This window comes from Eublepharis macularius, chromosome 1 (assembly GCF_028583425.1).
Source record: "Eublepharis macularius isolate TG4126 chromosome 1, MPM_Emac_v1.0, whole genome shotgun sequence".
Lineage (NCBI taxonomy): Eukaryota > Metazoa > Chordata > Lepidosauria > Squamata > Eublepharidae > Eublepharis > Eublepharis macularius.
In genome coordinates this window covers 119,528,652-119,545,228 of record NC_072790.1, presented here as the reverse complement: position 1 = coordinate 119,545,228, position 16,577 = coordinate 119,528,652, and the positions used below count along the sequence as shown (strand labels likewise).

Sequence of the window (16,577 nt, the reverse complement as noted above, 5' to 3'; positions counted from 1 at the left end):
CCACATTGGGGCAAACTTTATGTAGTTTTGTTGCTGCTGCTGTGGCTATAGCAGAATGACAAGGCTTCCGTGCAGTATTTCAAAAAAATGGTGTTTAAGAGCATTATACAGATACACTTTTATACTAAAATATGCATCATTCTCTGAGTTTCCAAGTTTAGGATTTTTTTAAACTTTAAAATTTTTCTTTATTTAAACTATACACCATAGCATAATAATAAACAGAGAGAATAAGAAAAAAACACACAATTCTAAACATGACACCATAACAATACATGTATCTCTATAATTAAAGGGAAAAGAAAACAAACAAACCTAGATTACGCTACAGGTTGAGTTCTGATTTTCTCCACAACAAGTTTATATAATTTCTAGAGTCACACTTATTCTAGGTTAGTCAGAAACCCCTTCTTTTTTCTATTGTTCATGTTTCTTAATCCATACATTCAGCTGTCATCAAATCCTTGTTATCCATTTCATGCAAAAAGTCTATTAACGGTTTCCATTCAGCCAAGAAGTTAACTAATGTCCTTTCGCTAATCAATGCAGTAAGTTTTGCCATTGATGCAAACTCCAAAACTTTTGTCAACCATTTCTCCACTGTAGGCAATGTAGTTTTCCACTTTTGTGCATAAAGTACTCTTGCCGCTGTAATAAAGTATAAAAATAGTGTTTGGTTTTTTTAAATTAAATATATATGCCTTTTCCCATATATCTCCATAAGAAACAGGGGCTAGAGACTTTTAAAAATGAACAGTGGGAATTCAAACAACCATATGCATATTTCTGGAATAACAAGAATATAATGCTATTAAATCTTCAATTTTAAAAAAACCCTGTGTACTAGGGTTGAAAGGTACATCTCCCATACCCGGCTGCTGTTGCCTCCTGCTGCTCCTGCAGCCAGCAGGACAAAAATAAAGTAATAAATTGCTGTTGATGCAATGGTGTTAAATCACTTCTGAGGCATCATACTTCTCTATGAATTGCTTGAAACAAGCATTTCAAGCTCGAGGCAAATAACCTGTACAGAAACACCCTTAATTCAGCAATTCTCTATTAAATTCAATACTGCACATATCCCCTACACCCCCTACCACCTGCCTGGTTTGCCTCTTAGTGGGTACAAACAAAGCTGGCACACACAAGGACCTAGGTTTATATTGAGTCAGATAGCCATTCCAAAACCTCCAATACAGTATAGTAAGTGGTAGAAAGTGGAAGCACTTGGGAGGCAGAAATGCCTAATGATCCTGTTTGACAAGAATGTTGGCTGACTGTTCTGCTGAAGCCTGAATGACATCCCTGTCAGGCACATACTCTAATTTTCTGCCTCCCTGAGCTGTCCTTCCTGCCTTCGCTACCCAGGGGAGTGAAATCAGACTGTAAGGCAGCAGAATAACTGTCAGGTTCTGGAGCACTTCAACAGATAAGGGAGATGATTCAACCTAGTCCAGGGATTACCCGAATAGGCATAAAAATACTGCTTTCTAAATTAACAGACACAGAGAGAGATGCTCTGATAAGGCCTTATGATGACTGAATATGCTCCGGAGGTGAATCAATAAAAGGGAATTGCAGGGATTGGGGTGGAGTAGGGGAGGGATTAGCTTGCTCAAGTCCTTGAGTCCTTAGAATCCTGGAAGGGAAGAATTAAGGACTAAGATAGGAATTTCCAAATTGTCTCTTGCAATTTTGCTCAGGAACCTCCGATTGTATTTTCAAACACATCAGCATTGTACAGCTGAAAATAATGCAACCAATACAAATCACATAATAAATGTACCTTCTCAGTAATTTACATCTCTGTAATATATCACATTTTGACAATATGTTTTAAGGATTATTAACCCCTTTTCCAGTTTCCAAGACTTTCCTTCCATCAATCTGTTCCTTAAAGAGCTGTGTATGGAGAGCAGACTGGACATAATGGGCATAGGGTAGATTCGGAGAAACCTTTTAAAAAGTTTGTCATACATTAGTGCCTCCTAGAATCACTTCTGCCACTACCATATAACTGCCAAGCCAGAATAAATGTTGCTGATTGATTTACAGCTCTATATGCCCAGCCTGCTGTTCTATTAAGTGATGAACATTTTGAGCTTTTATAGTGTAGCCCTAAGTAGAGTTACACCCTTCTAAGTCCATTCTCAGTAGACTTACACCCTTCTAAGGTGTAAGCAAGTTCAGGAGTGCAGTGTTAACATCTTAGAGAGAAGAAAAGAAAAATAAAAACTACATGAAAACAAATCATTGAGTGAATAACTCAAGTATTTACATGAATGCTTGAGCATCTGCTAGTTGAGCTAACTTTCTACTCACCAATGGCTGATTTTTCATTAGGCAGTTTGGCTACTCATGCAGCTCAGACTTTTTCAGCAGATTACTAAATGCATATTCAAACAGTATAAAACAGTGCAATTGGAAACATCATATGCATACTCACACAGCCCATGTGGAGTCCTACTTTCCCTCTCCACAGACATATTGTCACTGTCCACTGCCTACCAGACCCATAAAAGCCAGTTTCTGACTCTGCACCTCTTGTGACTGGATGGTTTGTGGATCAGCATGTAGCCACCACTACCCTTCTCTACTCATACACATGTTACCATCCACCTGTTGACCATCCCACAGCGCTTCTGCCCATGCTACTCACTGCTAGTATTTTTCCTTCTTCTCCTGGAATGTTTACTGCTAATGTCTGCTTCTGGGTGGCCAAAAGCAGCAGAAAGAAGCCTTGCAAAACTGATGAACCACTTTTTCAAAGGAGTTTTCAATGGAGAAAAATTAACTCCAAAGGTAACTTCCAAATCACACAGGAAAGCATTTTAATTAAAAATAACAGCATAACAAAAGTAGTACTAAAATAAATGAAGTTTCTTGCAAGATGGGATTATAAAGAAATGAGCATTTACATTTAACTAAAATCAAGCAAAAGACACCTTCCTAGACATCACAATGCAGCACTGCCTGAGGTAATCTGTCTGATGGGGTGGGGGGGGCAATGTTGTCCACAGTGGGGTGACAGGACAGGATCCATGGTCTTACACCTCACATTTTAAGAAGGCTCAATGAACTTGACAGCCCAAAACTGGAGCTGGCATTGTCTGTTTTCATCTATGAAACGGGGGAAACTATGGACTCTCTAACAGAATTTCCCAGTCTCCCATCTGTTATAATTCTTTAATAAAATTTATCATGGGTCTTTTCTGCATGGTCAAAATACTTTGACGTAGTTCTCAAATTGCTTCAAATTATCAAAAATTGTCTGCATGAGAAAAGACTGCGTCCACTGCAGAACCAATCTTCCCCCAGCTTTTCTCTCTGTGGTTATATCCCAATTTTTTTTCTTGATGAAGTTAAGACAGCTTTTTCAGAAGTATAGAATATTTACATCGTTTTCAGCCATGATCCTGCCATTTGCCCTCCCCTCTCCCTGCATTCTGAGTTGTTCAACAATGCAGTGCATTGTTCTATAAAAAAAAGAGTGCCAATGTGCTCGGGAAGCTGCTGCTGAGGGAGGGAAAGTTTTCCCCTTTCTGCTTCCGCACATGCACACAATACCTCCATGTGGAGCAGCAGAAATGGAGAAATATCTCTCATCTATACTGTTTTTGCATGGGCGAAAAAGCTTTGGAGAAAGGCAGGTCTCCCTCCACAGCGGCAGATTTCTGAGCCCATATGCACTCTCATTTTTAAAAGAAGCCAATCTCCAGAGCTGACATGTGTCTGCACAAAGCACAGGTTGGATCTGTGGAGAACTCGTAGAAGAAGTAACGTGTACAGTGACCCTAAGTTGTCTCCCTGAACGTAACAGGAGTGTCTACTCTGTAAGTGAACATTTGTAGTGAAGATGGATTTTTTTCCTTTTCTGTACTGAATGTGGCATTTGCCTACACTTCAAGGACATAGTGTTGTCTTCTGTTGAAATCCCTCCACATCCACTCGTATAGTATTATTCGCACTGACTTTTTTCCTGTGGATGAAAATGCAGATCAGTGATAACACTATTGTGTACACTTGTGTCAAGGTCCTGGTTTCTTTTGTGGTTCTACTTTGTCTTTCCAATGTTTTCCACCTCACCGCTCCTCCATGTTTCTGGACACTGCTTAGCTACAGATACATAAGAAACCAAAAATTAAAGTCTGACAAGAAATGACACTGTAAGCATTTGTGAATTTCCTTTTTCATTATCCCCATGAATAATTTCTATAAATGTGTTTTTATAATTTCTCCACTACATTACCCTTTTCTCCAATGAAGAAATCAGTGAGTGGACTGCCTGAGAATGCGACAAGTTGATGTCTTGTGGAAGAGTTAGTATACCAGTGGTTACCAGGAAGGTTTATTTTTGCACAGTTCCTAAGAAGCCCCAACCACCCATCACTGCACCTCTTCCAAGTTTACTTTTGCATGGCTATGCAATATCCTTTTAACATGAGAATTTCCCACATACACACCACACCCTGGATTCCCTCTCAGTTGTGTAAGACTCAAGGCACAAAGGATGCAATAATTCTTAGCTCATTAAAATAAATTGCAGCATCTAATCCCTCAAAACTAAAATGATCATTTGAATTATCAGTAGCCCTGTAACTCCAACAACAACAATATAGTGCTTATATACCACCCTTCTAGACAGATTAGTGGCACACTCAAAATGGTGAACAAAGTCAGTTTTATTATTATCCCCACAATACAGTTGGGGAGCTGGTGCAGAGAGAAATGGCATACCCAAGGCCACCTGCAAAGTTCATGACAGTAGTAGCAGTTGAACTAGCAGAGCACTAATATGCAACCCAACCACTTAACCACTATGCTAAAGCAGCACTCACTGCAATTGAATTCCTTACAACTTTTCCATCGTCCAAATGGTGCCTATCATTGGTCTCAAAGGAAATATTGTTCACTGGCAAAGTAAGAGGCTCTGGTGGAGCAGATTCCAAAGAAACAGCATGTCCCTTGACCATGTATATGTTATAGAGAATGACACATGCTGTGACCACTATGACCACATTCTCTTTGAAGACAGCCAGCCTGGCTGTCAGAGATCACCAGAGGGTTTTCAAACATCCAAATGTACATTCCACAACATTCCAAGCACTGCATAGTTGAACATCCTGTCATGGGTGTTCTGTGTTCTCCCATAAGTAGAGGTGGGCATAGACCAGGAAAAAACTACGTGCTGTTGGGCTGTTGTCTATCGCATTTCACAGACCATGAACTTTTCATGGACCCGCCCGGGTTCACAGACCAGTTTGTCGGTCCATGGTCTGTCACTTTCAGGGGCCTGTCGGCTGAAGCCAGTCCTATGGGGGAGCACTCATTTCTGTGCTACTTGCAAGTGAGGGGCATGGAAACAGGTACTTTAAACCCCTCAGCTTGCTTCAGCTGGCAGGCGGGGAAGTCCCCGCCAGTCAGCTGGAGCAAACTGGGGGGGGGGTTAAAAGTTAAAGTGCCCCTTTCTGTGTAGCTCTCAAGTTGCAGGAAAAGAGTCACTTTGCAACCTTCCTCGGCTTGCTCCAGCTGACCTGTGGGGGAGTCCCCACAGGCCAGCTTGGGCAAGCCAATGTGGTTTAAATGTTAAAGCACCCCTTTCCTTGTGGCTTGCAAGCTATGGGGAACAGGACGCTTTGCAACCTGGAGTGACTTTCTTCAGCTAGTCGGCTGAAGAGGAAGCTCCCCTGCCTGTTAGCTGAAGCCAGTGGCAGAGCACCTGTTTCTGTGCTGCTTGCAAGCAAGGGACACAAAAATGGGCTCTTTAAACCCCATGCCTTGGTTCAACTGGCATACAGGGAAGTCCCCACCCGTCAGTGCCCAGTACCATGCTGCTTGTGAGGGGCATGGAAATGGGTGCTTTAACCCTGTGCCTTGCTTCAGCTGGCAGGCAGGAAAGTCTCAGGGAAGGCATGGACCACTGGACTGACAAACCGGCCCAAAAGTTTTCAGGTCTGTGGAAAACATGTGTCCTATGACCCTCCAGTTCATAAATGCCGAACCAGGCTGGTCCGTGTCAAATTTTGGTCTATTTTGGTCTGTGCCCACCTCTACCAATAAGGCTTCAACACCCAACAGTTCATTGTATAAGCATTCTTAGAAATGATGGTATGGTGGGTCATCAAGAAGTTCTTCAGCCACTGCTGGTTGTGTCAGATGCAGAGAACAAAATTGTCCCACCAGTTACTGCTTTTGGGGTATACCCACCAGCAATGAAGAACATGCATACCAGCCAGCACAAAAAGTCTCTGCCTCACCCTTTGGCTGTACCTCTTGTGGTTCACACAGGTACTGGTGATTGTTGTCCTTGGGGTATTGGTCAACAGAGCAATCACAGAGGCTTTGTACCAGCTGCAAATACATAGCGCAGGCATCAATGCTGCTTCTCAGAGCAAGTAGAATGAAGTAGATCAAGGGCATCTCACTACCACTCAGGAAACACTAATTTCTCTCTGAGAATCCATTGCCTACTCTCCGGGCCAGAAAACAACTGAACGCTGCAGTGGCTACCAGAAATACTCTGTGGAGAGCCCTTTTCCCCATCTAATACTTTTGCTCCATAACAACTCAGCCCAACAACACACATGATATTTAACACTCAAATAACTGCATCCAATCATTGAAGGGAAAGTAAAAGATGATGCAGACAACAACCTCCTCTAACATCCCAACATTGCAAGTTTGGTATGTCTCCCTCCCCCCTCACCAAGCCTGCCACAGAAACACGACATTTTCCAAGAGCAGACAAGAAAAGCAGAAATCAATTTGGTTCAGCTCCCTCAAGTGCAGATCCCCAGAAGGCCATATCAGAATCTATCTTTGTAAACTGAATACCCAGAAAAACTAGTGTAAGGTGAGCATGTGGCAACTCTCATAAATTAAGTGGTATAAAATTCATACCAATGTCTAAATATTCCCTAAATATCATATTCTCCTGGATATTACTCTAGCACTAATTTTGGTTCTATGTACTAGAAGTCAACTTCCGTCAGTTATTTAGTAGCTCTTTTGTGCTAATTTTACTATTCACAAATAAACATTATCCTATCTTTTCTTGTTCTCTAGGGCTGCCACAGAAAAAAGTGTTGTACTTTTAACAGAGGTTTAATATGTAGAAAAGGGCAGCTGAAGCTTTTAATGGCATAAAGGTAATAATATCACCTGATAAATAATATTGTATTAACTAGTAATTAAGTGCTGTCAAGTCACAACCAAGTCATGGTGACTCCTTATAGGGTTTTGAGCAGATGTAGTTTGTCATTGCCTTGCTCTGCATAGCCGCTCAGCTTTTCTTGGTGGTCTCCCATCTGCCCTTGCTCCCTTCCCTGAAATATTGTGCTGCTCTTGCTGTGAAATTTTACAGCCAGGCAAAGGTTAAATCCTAATGGCAGTGGGTGTGTCATCTCATTTTAATTTAATTATCACCTGGCAAGAAAAGAGGTTCCAGTTTCTTTCCAGTTCAACAAGTTGTTACTGCAGTTACTTGCTCATGAAATTTAGGTGGAGTTCTCCAGTGATCACAAAGCTGCTCTCTGCCTCTTCTTTTGTCTCATTCTCTGCTTCTTTCCTCGTCTTTCACAAACTCAAACCATCTCACAAGCTTTCTCTAAACCTTTATTTTGACCAGGTTACTGAGTAGAAAAGAGATCCTTTTTTATTTTTGCTAGTGAAGCCATAGAAAACCCAAAACAAGATGGTTAAGTACGGCCTGGATTATACCCGCTGCAGATGGATCTTGCCTCTTCTTCTGGGTTTAGCAATGATCTTTGGCATCATTGCTCTGGCTGGTTGGTGCTGGATAACCTCTCAAACCTACCCACCTACACGCCGTGCTTCGTTGTGGAACATGTGTTATTTGGATGATGGGACATGCATGTCTCTGATGAATTACGGTAAGGATTGTTGCATTGCTGGCTGTGCTTCCTTGGATAAAATGTGCACTCTCATAAAGCCACAGTGATAACAGGTATTAGAAAATGATGTAGCAGGTACAGAGGTATTGTTGACAAACATTGGAGAAATCTAATGCTTTTGTTTTTCTGCTACTCTGTCCTTGACCGCTCTTGCCCATTTTACCAACAGTGGCAATAGCTCCAAAGGCTGTCTTCTAATGTTTAGGGTTTTATGATTTTTTAAATAAAATAATTGTAAAAGCCAGTGAAAATATGTTTTAGCAATTTCAAAAGTCAACTTCTGTGACAAATGTTTATTTTAAAAAATGGTTGGATCCAAACTTTTGTAAGAGGAGCAGAGCTCATAAAGAGCCTTTAGCTGCCTTTTGGAGTGAGCCCAAAATAATGTGTGGGGGGGGGGGATGGGGGATTTCTGCTAATTTCCCCTTCCCATTGTAGGCTACTGCACACTATTCCACACAGTTCTTGAGGGCCCCTTGCTCTTGAGGAGTAGCTCCCTGAAGGACCAGGAGGCTAGAGAAAGAAGGCAGCTATGCTCACAAAAAATTGGACCTATCTAATTGAATAAATGATTGTTTAAATAAGCTTTCAAGGATCTATTTGATTTCCAAAAATATAGACCAAGCCCTCATACATCCTTCTGCTGTTTTTCTGAGTGCCAAGGAATATCTACAGGTGAAAATGGAGATACCAACTAAACTAAAACAAAAATAGGCAATGAAACTTGATTGCATAGAACTTTGCTTATAGTATTATAGAGTCCTTGTTCCAGTGTATCACATGTAAAAAATTGCATAATTTAATATTTTCCAACATAGAAATAAATTTGTGTGTGGAAAAGTATCACAAGGACAATGTTTCTTCCTTATCTGCTGTTTTTTTAAAAAAAATGGGTCTGCATTTGTTTTACATGATAGAACATTCAAGTGTGTAACCTGTAACTGTTTGAAGTGGCATACTTCGGGGGAGGCTATAATACACACCTTATTTGTTGTATTCATATCCTGGCTTTTCCTAGTGGGAATTCAGGGCGGTGTGTAGAATTCCCAAATAACTTCCAGTCCAGATGTAAAAGGTTCTTCTACAACAATGTTACAGCATAGGTTAGGCTTTAGGACTTGTTTGAGTTTGGCTTAAGGTACTGCTATTATTGTATTATAAGTGACTTTTTCAAAAAGATAACAGTTTAACTACAATTTAAAGTTCTTAAGACATATATCACTATGGGTAAAAGACTATGGTCATGAGCCTCAACTTCCTTGTATTTTTTGAAATTAGAATGCTAGAATATGCACATCTTAATGTGTACATTTAGGGGCAAGAAAATGTTAAACCTGGCTTAGCACCACTTTTCAATATCACAATTAAATACCACAGAGCCTCCAGTTTTAGTCACTAGGCTATGATTAAAATAGGCTGCCAATGAAACATCTTTTTACAGACTTTTGTTTCTTCCGTCCTTTATCTAAAGGAAATAGCACTTGCCATTTCTGTTTAATTTCATATTGGAACTAGGGGTGTGCAGCCCGAAAAGATTTGGGTTTCCCGCTTCGGGTTTACTCGAAGCAGGGAAAAAATTCGGAAATACCATAATTCTGAAGTGGCAAGCCACTTCGGAATTATGGTATTTTTACTCACTTCAGTATGCTCCATAAATATTCTGAGCATACCTAAGTGAGAAGGAGCAACTCCCCCACCCCCCAGGGCAATCCCTCCACCCCCACCCCCACCCACTTACCTGGCTGTCAGGGAGGGTGATCAGCTGGGCAGTGGGCTGCTGCCATGCCACCACGGTGGCGGGCCATGGTGGCAGCGGCAGTGTGGCAGCAGCAAGTCAGCTGTGATGGCCTGGAGCCGGCTCCGCCTCCACTCTGCAGCCCCACAGGGCAGCAGGGAGGACTGGAACCGCCTCCTCTGCCTCTTTCTGCCCCTCAAATGTCCACCATGGCAGCCATTTGAGGGGCAGGAAGGGCTTTTTCTGCCTCCGCCGCCGCTCTGCGGCCCCGCAGGGTGGCAGGGAGGGCTGGAGCCACTGCTGCCGCTGACTGCAAGACAAGTGGGGGCAGGGGGTGGGGGGCTGGGGGTGGGTTAGGGGCCTGGGCGGGGGGTGGGTTGATGTTTAAAGGGCCCCATCACTGCTTTTAAGCAGTGGCAGGGTCCTTTAAACTCAGCCCCGAAGCTTTCTGAAGCATTATGAATGCTTTGGAAAGCTTTGATTTGGGATTTCCGAATCGGGGCCAGCATCAGATATCCCGAATCTTTATGGATCAGGCCTGATTTGGGTATTTTACCCAAATCGGAAACCCGAAGCGCACATCCCTAATTGGAACCGAATCATTAATCAGTTATTATGGTTAAACAATGAAAAAAAACAGGAGTAGGGAGAGAAATGCCCAACAATACCTGAATACTAAATGTGTATATACAAGAAAATTCTATGTCTCTCCATTGCTGGTGTTTTCTGTAGATAGCTATGAATTTTAGGTAAAAGTGAACAATTTATAAAGAGGAAGTCCACTTAAAAGCCCCAGCAAATTCAACTGCTAGTGCACATTTGTGGGTTTAAAAAAATAAGCCTTGCCATGAGAAAAACAGCAAAAACGTTATGCTGGTGCTCGGGTACAACGGCTTGCAGGTATAAGACTTGCTTCTAAGTAAATATACTTGGTTGATAATTACCTTCTAGTCAATTTCCCCATCCTCAGGATCCCTTACCTGCTATCTACTATAGCCTCTTTCTTTTAATACAGCCTTCCGCCCTGCCCCATATGGAAGTAAAGTGTTCCTTGAGGAAGTAAAGCTGGTCATCATCCTGGGAGGTTTCTAGAAAGCTCTATAAGGCTATGCCATTTGCGAAGGCATTTTATGGATGCATCCAACATTTGGAATTATTTGTGCCAGAATTCATATTAGATTCATTCCATGAGTGTGACAACATCACTTCCAGGAAGTGATGGTGGGTAGCTAAAGGAATTTCTGGAAACTCTATAATTTTCTGGCAATTCCTAGAGCTACCCACCATCACTTCTAGGTTTTCCTCTGAAGAGATATTGTCACACTGTTAAAAAAAAATATCCCCTGCTGCCAGTTGGAGTAGTGGCGGGCAATGAGAGCTCATGGTGGGGCATCTCTGACTTCACCTGGGGGCTTGGCAGCCCTGATTTGGCATACCCCCAATACCTGATATTGGCTTCCACCCTGATTTTCAGTGTTATATCTGCTTACACGTTTTAATTGAATTATTGTTTACATTTAAATGCTTTAATGTTTGATGTTCACTGCTTTGGGGACCCAATTTGGGTGGAAAATGGGTGGAATAAAAATCCAAATAAATAAATAAAAATAAAATACAATTTTTTAAAATAAATAAAATAAGTTTCTCTTTTCTTTCAATGTACAATCCAAAAGGATCTGGATAGCTGTTGGAATAAGATCTTAAATCTTGAGACAGACAATAGTTTTTAAACTATTTTTAAAACTATTTTAAAGAACCAAAAATGATTTGAAAGTTGCTTTCTGTAATGTGCATACTTCTTTTAGATCACCAGATAAACAGGTTTTGCAGCTTTTTGAAATAATACCCTCCCCCACAAAATCTATGAACCAGCGGCAAAGTAAAATGAGTGTACACACATGGGGAGTAATCCTTCTTTTAAGCTGTCTCTTGAGGGGAAAAATGTGCATCTACCTAATCTTACTTTACAGTTTGTACAAACAGGGATGACAAATAACTACATATATGAAATGTCTCTAGGTTGCAAATACACACACATACACCTGCCTTCTTTACTTGATAGTCTATAATATACAAAAGAGTATCTTCTCACCATACCGGAGATGAAGGAGCTGGTGTCACTGTATTTATATCTGTATTTCAGCTTGGGGAAGAGCTGCAGCGGGCACATTCTTGGTTGGATTTGTACTCGTCTGTATCTGTTTTGCCTTGTCCATCATTGCATTTGCCATTCCTACACTGCGTTTCAACTTCATTAGAGGAATAGGAGGCCTGTGTTTTGTTGCTGGTAAGACTATGTACAGTTTATTTTAAAGAGAAGCACAGCTGATTTGGCTTTAGAGACATTGGTAATTGTCTCTGAGTGCAGGAAAATATTGTATACTTTTAAAAAGCAAGTAAGCATTAGAACGTGTTCCATGTCAGGTGGGAGAGGGAGACACACACAAAATTCAGCAAGGTCCAGTCATGTATACCATTTATAAACAAAGTGTTCCTGGTACATAGATCCATTTAATTGTTAATAGCAATAATAATTTAAATTATATAGTTTCAGGTAGACAGCCATGTTGGTCTGCAATAGAACAGCAGGATTTGGGTCCAAGAGACCAACAAGTTTTTCATGGTATAAGCTTTCCAGAGTCAAAGCTCCCTTTTTCAAATGGGACAAGGAATAAAAATGTTTTTATATTTGTATCTGAAGAAGGAAGCTTTGACTCTTAAAAGCTTATGCACTGACAATCTTATTGGTCTCTAAGGTGCCATTGGACTGAACTCCAGTGATTTGAATGGAATCACATGAATCCAGAAAAGTATGGGAACAGAAGATAGACTCTTCCTAAATATCACCCTTGGAAGTAAGATGAGGATGAGATACTAAAAATAGTAATATGATAAACTTCATTAGACCAGTATTTGTTGATGGAACCTTTGCATCTGCGAGTCCTACTTTTTCTTTTTTCCCAGTGAAAGTTTCTGTGCAGTTCAAAGCTTGCACGCTCCTACAGCAATATGAGTTGATCTACTAAATTTTAAATGTTTGATATGATCTGTCTTGATAATTCTGCAGTAGGATCCAATTCAGAATATCATACTTCTTTGATATAAATTTTGCCAGAATTCTATTATTACTTACTGATTTTTCCCTCTCTTTTGCAGCTGTGTTCTCCCTAATGGGCCTTGTCATCTATGCAGTAATGTGCACAAAACAGTTTCCTGCTCCATCTAATATGGTTTATCAGTTTGACTGGTCCTATGGCTTTGGATGGACCATGTGTATTATGGCAATAGGTCTCGGATTCTTCTTCTGCTGCCTCCCTCTCTATGAAGACCATATTTTGGGCAATGTCAAGCCTTATTATTATCCTGATATATAACTTTTAGCAAGGCTACCTTTTTGCTTCCTTGTGTGTTTGGCTTCCAAGGATGCATACTGACTAAAACCCTCCCTTGTATCCCCATGAACACTCACCTAGCCACACATTATTAGAAATAAAAAGCAGTAGAGAGAGTTCATACTTTGAAAAAATGACTTTAAGGACATTTTAGATGTGTTAAAATAAGAAATAATTCTCATTTTATGTTTGATGTAAATTAGTTGTGCTGTTGTACTTCTTCTGCAGCTCCCCAGATGGGGCTAGGAATAACACTTTTTTTGTATATTTCTGTTTTATGAGCAAGTCACAATACAGTTGTCTTCTTGAGGTAGAGAAGATTAAATTTATGACCCTGAAGCAATTTAAGTGTTGAACCCAACCTGTTCTGTCACTAGTACAACAGAATTGTGCCTATGACATTATTATAAATTTCACATTATTATAAATGTAGATTTCTTATGTCAGGCAATGAATTTAATATGATATGCCAAGAAGAAATAATTTGTCAGTGGCAGTGTTATTTAGTCAAGGGATCTGGGTATCTTTATGAAAAGCCTCAATGACATCAACATTCTGGTAATGAAATAATTATTTTGTCTAGTATATTAAAATCAAACCAGATATTTTGACTGAGCTATTTAAACATTTGAGCCCTTGACATTTATAAATATTATATCCTTCTATATATGATGCTTGTATATTGCAGGAAAATACTTTTCTTCTGAGGTATTTTTAGCCCCATTCACATGTAACAGTGAACGCATGTACATCCTGCCTGTACATTCATATATCTGTTTGTAAGAAAGAGCTAATGCATGTTCACTTGGCCAATGAAACCAGGGACTAGTACCTAGATAAATGTGGGGTGTGTATCACATGTTCAGCTATATGTGTTTAATGTAACACGAGAATTTCTCAACACACAAAGATCAAGTGTACACTGTACATAGATTCTACGTGCATAACGTCTTATGAAGTTGTAAATGGGTGAAGCAGGTGGCAGTTTGCTTTTATAGAGCATTAGTTACACTGACAATTGGAAACTGAATTTTAAAGAGATAAAAACAAAATTTATTTAGCTTTATTTTTGATATTTTACTTCTTGTCTGTAGTGTGGAAACGCACATTCAGAAGCAGTCAGACAATGGCTGCAAACATGGTTCTTTGTCCAATGCAACCCTGGGCTATTCAACTTACACAGCTTCCTGTACCACTTTTCTTGCCCACATTGCAAAGATGATGCTGGGAAAATTCTAGACACCATTATACACAATTTTGGGGTAATAACTAGGGGTGGGCGAAAAGAAACAAATGAGCTAGAAGTACACCTAGAAATTGCTGTTTCGTTTCAGTGGCTTCTGGAACCAAATCCGGGAAATGCAATTCTAACAGTACCCTCCCACCCCAAAGCTTGTGTGTTTCATTTTGTTCCTTACCACACAATGGCAGCAGGCAACCATTGGGCCAGCAACATCTTGTTTTCCTTAATGGTATTCTACCAGTTGGAGCTGAAGGGAAGAGAACCCTTATATTATACCACCAAATTAACTCCGTTGGACGAAAGGGGGAAGTGTGCATCAGAGCATCAGGAGGGGGGCACTACCTGTGCATTCATCTGTCTCCCCTACCCCATCAAGGCACTTGCACAGTCAGTTGCTGTGAGGAAAAGTGCAGCTGGAGGTACAAGTGGTCTGTTCAATCAATCAAACTTGATAAAAGCCCTGGAAGACTTCAGTGATAGGCTGCAAGTCTAAAGACACTTCACTGGGAGTAAGCACTATTGAATAACAGGACTTACATCTGAGTAGACCTGTTTAGGACTGCTTTCTCCATCCATCAAAATATTATTTAAAAACAAATTCTCCACATCAGACTTATGTCAACCCCCCCGTGTGCCATTTGCCTACTCTGCCCTTTCAAAAATAACCCTACTTGCCCACAACAAAAGCAAAACTTGAAGAAAAAACACAGGTCTATTTAGGTGTGTATGGGGGAATTCAGACAATCATATCACCTGCCTGCCTGCATTTGGGTGATAGAGATTGGTGGTGATTAATGCAGGAACACCCTATTTTGCAGCAGGATGCTGAGCAATAAAAGGAAGGATTTGCCCCTCATCGAGAGAACAAAACTGCAAGCGCATGGAAACATGGCAGCAACAGGAGGATTTTAAGGTAATAATTTATTGGCACTATCATCACTTAGAAAAAGGGAAAAAAGTGAACATGGAGAAGGATTTGTTTTGACATTGCCACTGCCCAACTACTGCTTTGCCAACCAGTTTATCTCCACTCTTGCCTTCTTCAGGGTCTGTTGTTTTGAGTGTGTGTGTGTGTGTGTGTGTATAGTGTAACTGAGGAAGAACTTGGGGGGGGGGGGTTGATGGTTTAGAAGGAGGCATATTAATGGCCGAGGCAATTTTTGATTAAGAGTGAAAATGCCTGCCCCAAAACCTCACCCCCCCCCCAAAGGTCGGAGTGCATGTGCACCACCAACCATCACCTTCTTCAAGCATTCTTGGAGGGTCTGTCAACATCAACCCCCCTTTTTGTGTGTGCTCAAACTCAGTGGATTGATGGTTTAGAGTGAAGACTGTGTTCTGCACAATTTTGGTGCTCTTAACTGCAAAAATGGCTGCCCCCAAAAACCTTGAAATCAGGCCTGAAACTCATGATGATAAAAAACTCCAAACGGATTACATCTGAACCAGCAATGCTCCACTCCCCAAAAAGCAATAATGGTACATAGTTTGTTTGGAAAACCCAGATTTGAAACTGAAATATAAATTCTCTCAGCGTATACACCTAGTAATAAGTACCCTTGTTTTAACTGATAAGGTGGAGTACGTACTACTCTTTGCTCCAAAGTTATAATGAACTAGGGTTGCCAACTCCAGGTTGGAAAATTCCAGGATATTTGTGGGTGTGGTTTGGGGAGGGAGCTCAGTAGGGCTATGACACTGTGGAGTCCACCCTCCAAAGCAGCCATTTTCTCCAAGGGAACAGATCTCTGTAGTCTTAGAGATCAGTTATAATTCTGGAAGATCTCCAAGCCCCATCTATAACAATCTTCTGTCACCTGTAAGATATCATTTGAGTTTCATTTCGTTTTATCGCAATGCAAGCAAAACTATTTAAGATAATAGTTTGTTAAAGTTCCTGGTTTTTCTAGTATTTGTATGTTTTAATTATGACATTTTTGCTTAAATTAAAATATCCAGCCTTCCTTATCAGTCAATATTTGAATAAAAATCTATAACAAGATAGTATCATAGTTTAAAATATGGTTCGTTCATGGAAGCAGTTATTATACCACAACTGCTAAGAAGAACTGAACGCAGATACAGAAACAAAAAGTAGTATGTAGAGAGCACAGAAAATTAGAAAACTCTATTAAAAGATTAAATGATGATCACAGGAGGAAAACACCAACTGGAAACCTGTTATACTAGTATTTACCAAAACTTTATTTATTTGGAACATTTTACAGCCCAGTTCTGTTCTTGGAGCCAACAAAATGCACACAGGATTTCAGCCTTTAACTGTTTAAACTATG

General features: G+C 40.5%; 1 protein-coding gene across 1 annotated transcript; it reads left to right on the top strand.

Moving 5' to 3' along the window:
- The first annotated feature begins 7,453 nt into the window (after positions 1–7,453).
- Positions 7,454–14,106, top strand: LOC129326082 (p53 apoptosis effector related to PMP-22-like). The gene is made up of 3 exons (XM_054974197.1): positions 7,454–7,892; positions 11,792–11,935; positions 12,805–14,106. Exons 1-3 carry the CDS (start codon positions 7,694–7,696, stop codon positions 13,020–13,022), a joined length of 561 nt encoding a protein of 186 aa, XP_054830172.1. The 5' UTR covers positions 7,454–7,693; the 3' UTR covers positions 13,023–14,106.
- Positions 14,107–16,577: the final 2,471 nt, after the last annotated feature.

Excerpts from the sequence above, each read along its gene's own strand:
- LOC129326082 (XM_054974197.1), top strand. The coding sequence starts at position 7,694 with ATGGTTAAGTACGGCCTGGATTATACCCGCTGCAGATGGATCTTGCCT. Across the intron at positions 7,893-11,791 it reads CATGTCTCTGATGAATTACG|CTTGGGGAAGAGCTGCAGCG; the intron begins GTAAGGATTGTT and ends TCTGTATTTCAG. Across the intron at positions 11,936-12,804 it reads AGGCCTGTGTTTTGTTGCTG|CTGTGTTCTCCCTAATGGGC; the intron begins GTAAGACTATGT and ends TCTCTTTTGCAG.